At 36.4% G+C, this 12,184-nt stretch overlaps 1 protein-coding gene across 1 annotated transcript; it reads left to right on the top strand.

Annotated features, from left to right (window-relative positions):
• Window positions 1–45: 45 nt before the first annotated feature.
• LOC136815603 (prohibitin 1-like) lies at window positions 46–12,117 on the top strand. Its single transcript, XM_067072056.1, has 8 exons — window positions 46–210; window positions 9,013–9,174; window positions 9,490–9,632; window positions 9,865–9,906; window positions 10,587–10,661; window positions 11,032–11,086; window positions 11,199–11,239; window positions 11,450–12,117. Exons 1-8 carry the CDS (start codon window positions 123–125, stop codon window positions 11,663–11,665), a joined length of 822 nt encoding a protein of 273 aa, XP_066928157.1. The 5' UTR covers window positions 46–122; the 3' UTR covers window positions 11,666–12,117.
• Window positions 12,118–12,184: the final 67 nt, after the last annotated feature.

The following is a 12,184-nucleotide window of genomic DNA, read 5'->3' as shown; positions in this document are numbered from 1 at the left end:
AAGCGAAATACCCGCATTTCTCCTAATTTGCAATAGTACTCGACTGTTCATGGTCCGAAAACGTGAATTTTGTTGATACTGTAAAGTTACAAAACCAGGCCTGGCAGTGAAATATCGACGAAATGGCTGCAAGAATTTTGAATTCACTTGGTGCTGTTGGTGTTGGATTGGCAGTTACTGGAGGGATCATAAATAGTGCACTATATAACGGTAATTTCCTTATTTTCTCAAATATTCTTTGATCACTTCTCATTAAACATTACAGTGTTGCTGCTGCATAAAAAAAGGGGGCAGGGTTCCCCAAGAAGCAGTTTCGGCAGTTTGCATGAAGTGATGAAGTACAGTCAGGACTTCCTTTCACTTCCTCAATATTACGCGCACAGTCAGTTAGGGCTTCCTTGGTCTTTTCTGACATTAAGTTCTGTTTGGGCGAGGACAAGTAGGACCTCCCGGTGCTCCAAAAATGTCCGGAGCAAAAAGTGCAGTTTTTTTCGTGCTCTGGAACACTGGAAGATTCCGAAGCACGTCCGGTGTTCCGGAGCAAGATATCTGCAATATAATTACGATACCGCTCGCTGTGCTAATCATGGGAAAACTAACTGCGCACACGCATATTTTAAAAAATTCAGCCGACTCATTTCATGGAAGTGAAACCTCACGTTTTTTTATTCTTTCAATATTTCGACCACCAGTGATGCTTTCGAATGTATATAATGTGTTTTTTTAGAACGTGTTAAAAAACACTTGCTCCAGAAGCACTGGAAGAGCTCCAGAACTTTCCAAAGAGGAAAATAGTGTTTTTTTTAGTTGCTCCGGAAGTTTCCGGAGTGAGAATTTCAAAAAATAGAAGAAATTGCAATTTTTCAACAAGATTGGGGATTTTTTCATTTAAGCACCATACACCATCTGAAAGCTGAGGATTTCAGCTTTCTAGTGGTGAAAATTGTTTTTAGCTATCATTTCCAGCTCATTAGCGATAAGCTAAAGTTTAACACTCATTGGGTCAATTTTCAGACCACATCGGCAAAACTCCCCACACCCCGCCACGCGGAAGGCTAGATTTCATCCGCCATTTTTGGTGTGATTTTGGTGCTTCCAAAAATTATTTCTTGCTGGCGTGGTGTAAGGAGGCGATTCTTTGAAAATGTGATTTTTTTGTGTTGAAAATGGAATAACTTTGGGAATACTTAACCAATTCTAATAAATGACCCCTCATTTTTCTCACAAAGGTAAGGACTTTCAAATAAAATTAGTTTGGTTTCTAAAAATTGAGAGGAAAAATTTTGGCCTGTCCACCCTACTGTAGACAAAATCACAAGAATACAGGTTAAATGCAGAAAATAGTAAATATCTAACTGGAAATTAAAGAAGAAACTAACTAAAATATGAAATACTTACAAAATTCATCACATAATATCTCTACAAAATATATCTCGCCACAAACAAATGCACGATATGCAAAAGATCCAAAATATGATTTCACGACTGTTTCATAGTGAAATAACAAACCTGTAAAAACAGGAATCAACACTCTAAATTTTGCTTAATGCTCAGAGCGCGCCGATGAGCAATTTTTTCCTCAATAATTTTTCCTATCGGTCATTCAGTGATTCAGGGGTATTGGGTCATTACCAGTTAGGGTTAGGGTTGGAGCTCGAGAGTCATAACAAAGGAGCACTCGTACCTAGTGACTAAACCTAGGGCTGCGTAGCAGCCCTTTTAGGTACACTGATAGGGCTGGATACTTCACCTATATTATAGAGATTTGCCAGTTCTGTTTAATTTGTTACGAATTGCGGAAGTTTAAAAAGTTCAAAAATAGCACAGTAATAAAAAGTGTTAAAAATAGTACACTAATAGTGGAAGCACAATTAGGAGGGTCACATGAGAAAGGTGTTCAAAAGCTGAAGGAGAGCACATACTAGAATTGAGGTTAACAAGAGTCCAGCTGGTCGCTAGAGGATAATGTAGCAAAAATAAACATAAGTATGAGCATTGACTCAGTGGAAGAACGGGCGCAGATTTAAGTGTACGTACTAGAATATTTAGCTATCAATAGAATTTTTGAATTCTTTTTCAGTTTTCAAATTTGCAGTTCTATTTGGTAATTTGTTCCATATTTTGATGGTAGATGGAAAGAATGAGTTTGAATAGCATTTAATCCTGCCCTGAATGGGCTGATATTTCACATTTTTACAACGCTGGCTAGCTGGGTGGATGCTGCTGTCAATGGATTTGTTTCCTGACAAAATATCAAATAACATTTTCAATTTCGATTTGGATCTCCTTGTTTCCAGTGTTTCGAGTTTAAGTGATTTTCTGGGTAAGGGATTGGTTATCAGTTTGATCCCATACAGTGTTGGCATATTCCACCATCGGTCTGATAAAAGTTTTATAACACTTCAGACGTGTTTCTTTGTCTGCCATTGATAGGTTCCTCTGAAACAGCTTTCTTTTTTATTAGAACACCTAAAATTTGGCTGAGCCTGTCTGAAAGAATATTCGGGTGTCATTTGCTTTTGAGGTGGCAAGATCGATGTGATTCTTCCAAGAGATATTATTCGAGATTACGACACCGAGATATTTAGCTTTATTAACAGTTTTAAGCTGTTGACCATGGATTTCATAGGTTTTATCATGAATTTTTTGTTTGTTGGTGACTCTGAGGTTAACCCTTTAACTGCCGTTCGTATTTTTTAAGGTTCAACCTATTTGCCACGGGAAAAAAAGAAGGTTCAACCTATTTGCCAGATGTCGGCATATGCCGACATGGGCAAAAGGTAGCGATTTTGACTTCATTTTCTGAATAATATATTAAGTATCAGCCAAGGACTATAATTTTGAGTTGAACATTGTTGAATAGTTATTTTTCAACATAGAAAAGCTTTTAACTATTATCTTTTTTCATTTCAAACCATCTAATACAAAATCTTTGTAGAAGTGTTAAATTTTGCGGCAAAGGAATGGAAAGTGCCCATGTCGGCATATGCTGACATCGGCAAAGAAATCGAAAGTACCCATGTCGGCATATGCCAACATCGGCAGTTAAAGGGTTAAAGCATTTGTCTGGGTGAAACTCCATGGACCATTTGTTTTCCCATTTTACCAATTCATCTAGGTCTTTTTGAAGCTTTTTGTAGTCTTCCTGTGTGTGTATCATGAGCGGTAAAGATATTCATCATCGGCAAACAGCAGTGGCCCAAGGACAGTTCCTTGGGGGACACCTAAAATGACGTTTGAGTTTTTGGAGGATTTCCCACGAACAACAACACATTGGGTGCAATGAGATAGAAAGTCTGTAACCCAAGTTAGGACGTTGTCATGTACCGTCAACTGCTCCAACTTGGGACGAGTGTACGCAACATGGGACTTGTTGATATCTGGCCTGTATTTTCACTTACTGTTAAATCTCTTGGACAACAAATTTGTTTTGATAACTCCACCAAGTTTATCAATCATACTTTCTGTCATAACATGTCACGATAACTTTCACTGATAGCACGCCCTTTTTAACTTTTGTTTTCATTCAAAATGACTGGACGCCGAATGGAGAACTAGAGAACGCCTGCCGCCTAACCGCCTACCGCCCAATGGGATTAACAAATAGCGAGTGTGTAACTTGCCGTGCGAGTGACGTCAAACGCTCCATCGTTTTGCCACTAATTTAGCCTTCTTCGTTCCGGACACTCGTGCCTGTTCCACTACAAATTGTTTTCATATTTCAATTTATTAAAAGCCTACTCGTCGCAAAAGAGCATGGCTGGAACCCCCCCTGGCCTGAGGTGGGGGGGCTAAAAGGTCGAGCGGCAATTGGTACCTGATTTTAGCTTGTGGCTAGGGGGGACTAACCATGTTAGGGGTCACCTAAATTTTTTCATATGGACCTGGGGGCTAGATTCTATGTTTGGTGATTGAATTATAAGCAGCCTACCAGACCGTAGGTTGGCACTTTCTCATCTTATATTTTAATCTAAGCAATGCTCAAAAACTGACAATTTGGTATCTAATGTATTATCTGCAGTGCCATAGCCAGGGGGGGTCAAGCAGTTAGTACAAGACATCATGCCTACTAAGTGATTCTTTGGAGGAAAGAGGCCACACCACCACCCTTTGACAGTTAGTATGAAATATACTAAGTGATTTCAAAGGAAATTCACTAAGGACCACCCCTTAAAACCTATCAAACGAGAGTGTGATATTTACTTTTTGTCAAACCATGTTCCCAAAATTGTTTTGAAACAGTTATTGATTTGGTATGATGAATTAAAATGAATCAAAAATTTTATTTTAACACAACGCTGTACAGCGATATATGTACAAGAGTTTCAAATAACGAAGTACTTCTCAATTGATACAATAATGAAACACCGTAAACCAAAAACATAAACATAATATGTAGCGTTCAATCAAGGCAGAAAAAAATACTTTTTCATGATTTATAAAGAACAAGATTACGAACTTTTACAATTTCAAAATCGATCTAAGTCAAGAAAATAGTAGCTTCAATGTTCTACAGATTTAACTTAGCTTATCAAATCTAAACAGATAAAAAGGACAATTTCAGCGTCATTACTTTTTGTAAGTTTCATATAAATTGTATTATAAACTACATTATACGATTTCAAAATATATGAACTCCCATACACGCCGTAAAACTAAAAGAAAAAAGTAAAACCAAAATAATTGTGTCTTGGATTTTAAAATAGTTAGGGAATTCCCCTGATATAGTGTTTAACTAAAGGGTAATACCAAACAAACTCCAAAGGGGAAGACTTAAATGTCTTAGGTTCTTTGATTTCTCTTATGGAGGGGGATTTCCCTGATTGCTTTTAGTATTTATTTTTAATATTTTTCTAGAAAAGGTAAAAAAGTAGCACTTAGTATTCATTTGTACTAACTGTTTTCCTAGATTTTTTACTTGACACCACCCTAGCAGTCACTTAGTACCATCAAGTACTAACTGATTTTTGAAAATTTTGTAGGTATACCACCACGGTACTAACCGGCATGATGTCTTGTACTAACTGCTTGACCCCCCCCCCTGCCATAGCAACTGGGGGGCAAGGAGGGAGGTATGCCCCCCAATAATTTTTTCAAAAATGGTTATTTTGCAAAATGCTAAGTTTTTCTTTTTTTATTTGTCATAATTGTCTTATAAGTGCATGTTTTGAGTGCATTTTTAAGCAATCTAGAGCTCAAATTTTCCCCCTCGCGCCAAACCATGGTTGGCCCTTGCAGTGTCACAAAACTTCAGCCCCCCACTCATTTGAAAATACTTCCTACGGCACTGATCTGTAAAAATTCTTTAATCCTGTTGCATTTACTTACATAAAAATCTGTCTGGCAAGGGATTTGCACCTTGACTTACAAAACCTTGATAATCTGGCATGAACCTTTAGTACTTAGCTTATCTCTTATTTTCTTAGGGCATTTATTCTATTTAGCAATAAGCTAAACTAACTGTTGTATTTGTTTGATTGTTTGAAAAGGATTTTCGAAAAAATTTGACGTGTCATTGACTTAGGGGTCACCTAAAATATTTGGCAACCAAGGGTTCCCTAAATCTTGGGTCACCTTAATTCTTAGGGGCCACCTAAAACCTGCTGCCAAGCCATGAAGAGAAATGGTGTATTTTTTAATACGCGGTTCATTAAACTCAAATCAAATGACTTTGGAGGTTCGCTGAAATGGTGGTGGAACGGCCGTCCCATGTTGCGTAAGATAGTCCCAAGTTGGAGCAGTTGGCGGTACTCCCTTAATGTTTAAGTTTGATAATTAATTTACGATGACATACCTTATCGAAGGCTTTACTGAAATCAAGTAAAATGCTGTCAACTTGTTCTTTGTTGTTGATAGCTCTAGCAAGGGTATCAATGGTTTGAAGCAATTGGGTCTCCCACGATCTTTTCTTGCGAAAGACATGTTGAGTATATGTAAGACAGCTGTTCTCCTCGAGGTGGTTGATGATGTGGCTATGAACGATGTGTTCTAAAACTTTGCAGGTGACAGACATCAGGCTAATCGGTCGATAATTTTCTGCTTTGGACCTATTTTTGTTTCCTCCTTTGAAGATTGGCCTGACTGCAGCATATTTCCAATCAGTGGGTATTTTCCCTTGCTTTAATGATGCATTGAATAATACAATAGGGTGAGACCGTCAACAACTTGGCCAGCTGATTCCTTTAGAATACGGGCTCCGATTCCGTCAGGACCACTAGCTTTAAAGGTATTCAATTCTTTAAGTAGTTTTATGACTCCGTTTTTGGTAACAATGATATCATTGATCTTTTTTCCTTTAGGGCCTAACAGTGTTGTGGTTGTACCATCATCTTCTGTGAAGACACTTGTGAATTGGTTATAAAGAATCTCTGCTAGTTCTTCCTCTTTGGTATGGATTTCGTTGTTTTCGCCCAAGAGAGGTGATAAACCACAATTGTCTGTTCTTTTGGATTTCACAAATGAGAAGAATTTCTTGCTATTTTTCTTATAATTGCAAATGTTTTCTTTGTAGGTGTTGTATACGATTTGGCAGGTCTTTCTTGCAAATTTTGCTGCCTCCTGGTATCTTTTCCAGTCTCGATCAAGTTTAGTTCTTTTGTATACTCGGTATCTTCTTGACTTTTTTTCGAACTGCCTTTTTGCATACTACGTTAAAACCAGGGTTGATTGAAACGCTGAGATGTGGTCTTTGTTGGTACAAACATGTTTGTCCTGCGCATTCGAGATAATTTGCTTGAACGTTTCCCAACATTTATCAATGTCTGTTTCTGTAGTGTTTGTTGTGCAGAAGTTTTGTATACCTTCAGTGATATCCTTTTGAAGGCCTTCTATATTTACCCGATGCCAGACATGGATCTTGTGTTGGATGGGTTTCAATTTTTGGGGATGGCAGAAAACATCAGCAATAACGGCTGTCTCATGGTCACCAAATCCTTCATACGGCTCACATTTGTTAGTAAGACCAGGTCGGTTCGTTAGAATTAGGTTGAGTATGGCTTTTTTCCAAGTTGTGAAGTCGACAAGCTGATTGAGGTTTAGAACATCGAAGGAAATTCAAGGAAATCTTTGTTTAATTGTTTTGAGTATTGGCTTCTGACAATAGTGTTAGATTCCCAGTCTATGTCTGGAAGGTTGAAGTCTCCACAAATCCAGTGTGGGTTCAGTTTATACTTTTTCACAGTGTAGGAAATATCTTTAATGAACTGAGTGTTGTAAGAAGCATCACTTGATGGGGGTCTGTAGCAAGCTGTGAGAATTACTGGCTTCTCAAAGGATTCTATTTTAATTGATGCGATTTTAGATTTTTGCTGCGGGAGTTCTTGCACTAGGAGGTTATCTTTGTGGATGAAGATTACTCCTCCTTTTCCATGATCCTTTCGAATGGCAAGGTAATGCTTTGGAAGGAATTGAGAGTTACTAATGTTACAAGACAAGTGAGTTTCTGAGCCAATGAGAACTTCTATGTCGTTTTCATGTAAATAGTTTCCAAGTAGAAGTTTTTTTTCCAGATACTTTGGAGATTGCACACAATGACACGTAGATGGTTGACTTTCTTTTTCTCGGGTGTGATATCGTTGGTAGAGGTTGAGCTGCAGGACGAGATCGAGGTATGGAATAGACTATAATGAGATGTTTAATAAAGCACAACCTGGACAATGCCATTTTTCTAAACTCTCCTCTTGGATGTGGCATTGATAGATTTGATCATTCATGTTGGTACATTTAAGGTGAAAACCACTGGTTACAGAGGTCACAAGCGATAGAAGCACCAGAAGATACTGCCTTTTGACATTCACCACAGGGATATTTCAACTTCTGGGATGGGCCAGAGTTGACAGTACCACTAATGATTAATAGCATCTGCTGTAATATGGCACTTGCATGGGTGGTAGTGATTTTCCTGGAAAGTATTATATTAGCAAAGGAAAACAGCGAGATTTCATTTTTAGAGAGGACTTTGTCAGTTTCCAGTTTGTCAGTTCCAAACCAGGGTGTCTTGTTGTAGTGTATTTTATAATTTTTAGTTTCTTTTCTTTTTAGTTCGCTGAAAAAGATGGTTCCACCAGGTTTCCCAAGGTTTCGCCTTAGACTTAAATTCAGAGTAATTGGTGTTTTTTTTAGTGATTGACAAGTGATTGACAGGTATAAAATCTCAGTCAGAAATGAAAAACTAAGTCTCAGAAAGCCAGAAGAAACAATGTAAAGTGAAAGATATTAAAGGGGAAATAGGTTGTCGTGCTCTGAGCATTCAGCGAAATGTAACATACTTCCTTGTCCACCATCTTTAATTTTGCAAATGAATCAAGCGAAATTACCGTTCACTTTTGATATATCGCACTGTGTCGCAGTATTTTGATGCACTGCGTTGCTGTATTTTGCTCTTTCGCTTGCAATATAGGCGCGCTGATTGGATCAAAATTTTTGCGCCAAATTTCTCACTATTACTCTGGGACTGGGTTTATTATTCTTTTCTTAATCATGTTTTGCGCTGCTAAGAAAACGACAATATTACAGTTTGTCACACAGAAGAGAATCTTGTTGAAAACCTTCTGTCAGGTTCATTCCATACGTTTTGGTGGACACACGGTGAACCTGTTTCCCTAATTTCCCAATAATTAAAAATTGGAACCTTCCCATGGGCGTGATTGGAAACAAATATTTTTTCTGATTTTTTAGTCTTCCAAAATTGAATTTATTCTAAAAGGTTTAAAAAAAAAACATTCAAGCTGATAGGTTTAAAAAACAGCAAGTCATGAATGAACCCTGATTTTTTATCCTTTGAAAAAGATTTTTACCAATTTCGAGCTAAATTGCTTTATTTTCCCTTCTCTTTAAAAAACTGAAAGGACAACTAAATATGTCAAATGGTGCAGGAAGGGTTTTAAAGGGACATATTTTATTTTCTGCCTTTATTATAGATCATTTTCAATTCATCAGATATAATAGATGTTAAAAAGTTACAAGTTTATCACATGCTTTAATGTCACTACTCAAAATGATTACTCTTTTTAGTTGATGGTGGCCATCGAGCTGTCATATTTGATAGATTTCGTGGAGTCATTCCAGATGTATCTGGAGAAGGTACACATTTCTTGATACCGTGGATTCAAAGGCCCATTATATTTGATGTTCGTAGCAGACCACGAAATGTTGCTGTCATCACTGGTAGTAAAGGTAAACGTTTTAACAAAAATCCGTAATTCTCTCAGATTCCCTATTTAAAATATTACAGTCTGTTTTTACCACAATTTTTAAAAGACAGCCTTTATTATTAACTGTTGTTGCTGTTGGAGGTCTATGAATAATTTGTAAGCTTGTAGTGACATCAGAAGATTGATACATTTTTCCCATATTAACAAAAGCATGAACCCCTAATGAGACTTGCATGCTCAATCTTTTTTTTCAAATTCCTAATCCATCCTCAAAATTTTCTAGAGGTACTTTACGAGCAATCATTACAGAATTTGAAGTTTTCTATGAATCTTTCAGATCTTCAAAATGTTAACATCACACTAAGGATATTGTTCAGACCCATTGCTTCTGAACTACCCAAGATGTACATGAGCCTTGGAGAGGATTACGATGAGCGCGTTCTCCCCTCGATCACCACTGAAGTTTTAAAAGCTGTTGTTGTAAGTTGAAAATTTTTAAAAATCTTTTAATTGGTTCTCTTTATAATATCTATATTCTCAAAATTTGTTTTCGTTTTAGAGAAGCCTTAAATATTTAAAATTACAATGAGAAAGTTAATTTTATGGTCATTTAGATATAAATAGTTGACAGAATATCTTTGTGAAGACCATATACAACTCTTATGCTAATTATTGTCATATCTTCATTACTATATATGTCTCTTGCTTACAGGCCCAATATGACGCTAGTGAGTTGATCACTCAGAGAGATATGGTAAGTTGTTAGGGTATTTCCACTATGTGATACTAACTGTTATCTTTATAAAATACTTTAGGCGTACAAACTTTCGCGAGGACGAAAAATCGCGAAATTCACAACATTTACTTTCGCGAATTTAACGAAAAAATATTTTTCGCGAGCATAAACTTTCGCGAATCAAGACGTAAAATTGAGAATTTTCACATGAAAAAATGGCTTGGAGGGACAGATACTTCTTGGATTGGCTTGAAACATTTGTCCTTTGACTTATTAGTCTTTTAGCAGGCTAAAAAGTGCCATAACAGTTACATTTTATTCAAAGTTTGAGGTTTTACAGATTTTCTATTTCGTCAAGAATTTTTCGCGAGCATAAACTTTCGCGAATGGTCCTTCCTAGAATTTTTTAAGACATTTACTTTCGCGAAAAGGGTCAAAATTCGCGAAAATCGCGAAAGTTTATGCTCGCGAAAGTTTCTGCTCGCGAAAGTTTCTGCTCGCGAAAGTTTGTACGCCTAAAGTAACATTTCCGACTTGCGACTCAGCTAAGTTATTATCCATGGATATATTTCTAATAAATGGGGGTAACATGCTATGATGGTAATGAATATTGTCCAATTTTGAAAGTTATTATTTTGCCTGAGCATTGTTGGATTGAAATGCCCGCAAATTGTATAAAAAACTTTTCTTCTATTTAGGTTTCTCATTCAGTACAAGATGCACTAGTTGAGAGAGCTGGCTCATTTGGAATCGAATTAGATGATATTTCTTTGGTAATTCTTTTGACCGTACTCTTATTAAAATATGTAAATAATGAGTGGGTGAACCTGTATTTTTAAGATATTCAATGTCTGATTTTTCATTTTTGTTTACTGTTTGGTCTTCCTATATTGAATATCATTGATATCCAAGAATGGATTGCTTTTTTATTCACCTCTCTTATTTTTTTGCAACTAAAGAACTATCTAAATCCACGGACTCTGTTTTCAGTTTGCAACTTTTAACTCCCTACCCCAGGGTAGGAGAGGGCACTACTTGTTCTCCTGGATTTTTTCTCTTAAGTTTGACCAGGTTTGACCCTATTGACAAACAAGAAGTATTATATTGATCTTTTTATCCATTTCATTCCAATATTGTTTTTAGACCCACTTGACTTTTGGACGTGAATTTACTGAAGCTGTTGAGTTGAAACAAGTTGGTAAGAACCTTCAGAAATTTGTTTACAATTTAATAATGAAATAAAAAATTTAAGTGTTATTATGGTTTTACTGTTTCTTTAATCCAATTTATTTACATTCTTTTTTCTATAGCTCAACAGGAAGCTGAACGTGCCAGATTTTTAGTCGAAAGGGTAAGTTTTATTTACACTGAAGTTTCTCGTTTGTACATTTCAAGGATTTCAAAGCTTCACTTTCGCACATAATAGAAGAGACATGGATTTGCTCCAATCCTCAAAAAGGCACAGAACAATACAAACCGGCATTTCTCTAGGTTAACTTGGCTCAACGAAGATTAGGAGCTATTCAGTTCAATTAATGTCACATGATAATTTTTCTTAAAGGCTGAACAACAAAAGAAAGCAGCTATCGTGTCGGCAGAAGGAGATGCCATTGGTGCACAATTATTATCAGATGCTTTCAAAAAAGCTGGTAACAGTTTGATCGAGCTTCGTAAAATTGAAGCAGGTGAAGAAATTGCACAGAACATGGCTGGTAACAAAAATGTTATTTATCTCCCAGAAGGACAAGGTGTCTTGATGAACATGCCATCGCACTAAGAAATGGATTCATTTTAATCTCTTGTTCGAGCCACAAGAAAACATTCAACCCAGATCCACCGAAAACCTCATTCATTCAAGCAATTACAGAGAACATAACATTCTATGCATTTGAGAACTGTTCTTTAATAAATATGACATGCTGTCTGAGAAGGATAATGGAAAATATGTTTTTTAAACTTTTACATATAAAACAGAAATACACAGAGAAGATTTATAGTCTTTTAGAACGCCATTAACTTGAACTCTTGAGTCAAACCTTAGAAGCGTATCTTTTATTAATTCTCGACTCTCAAGGTTTCTCTTTTGAATATGAAACAGTTTAAAAAATCTTCTCTTGAAAGATTCAGATGTTTATTTTATAAAATAGTATTCTTTTCTTATAATTTTTTATTGCTAGCTATCTGTAAAGTTTAAAAGAAATATAAATGTCACTGCCTAATGGTTTTTTATACCATGATTCTTAATTAAATAAACCATACAATCTCTTTCAGGATTCATAGAAAGTGAAGCTATGGA

Source organism: Clytia hemisphaerica, unplaced genomic scaffold, assembly GCF_902728285.1.
Source record: "Clytia hemisphaerica strain Z4C2 unplaced genomic scaffold, Clytia hemisphaerica genome assembly, whole genome shotgun sequence".
In the NCBI taxonomy this organism is placed as follows: domain Eukaryota; kingdom Metazoa; phylum Cnidaria; class Hydrozoa; order Leptothecata; family Clytiidae; genus Clytia; species Clytia hemisphaerica.
Note: the sequence above shows the minus strand (reverse complement) of the source record. Positions and strands in the feature narration are given on the sequence as shown.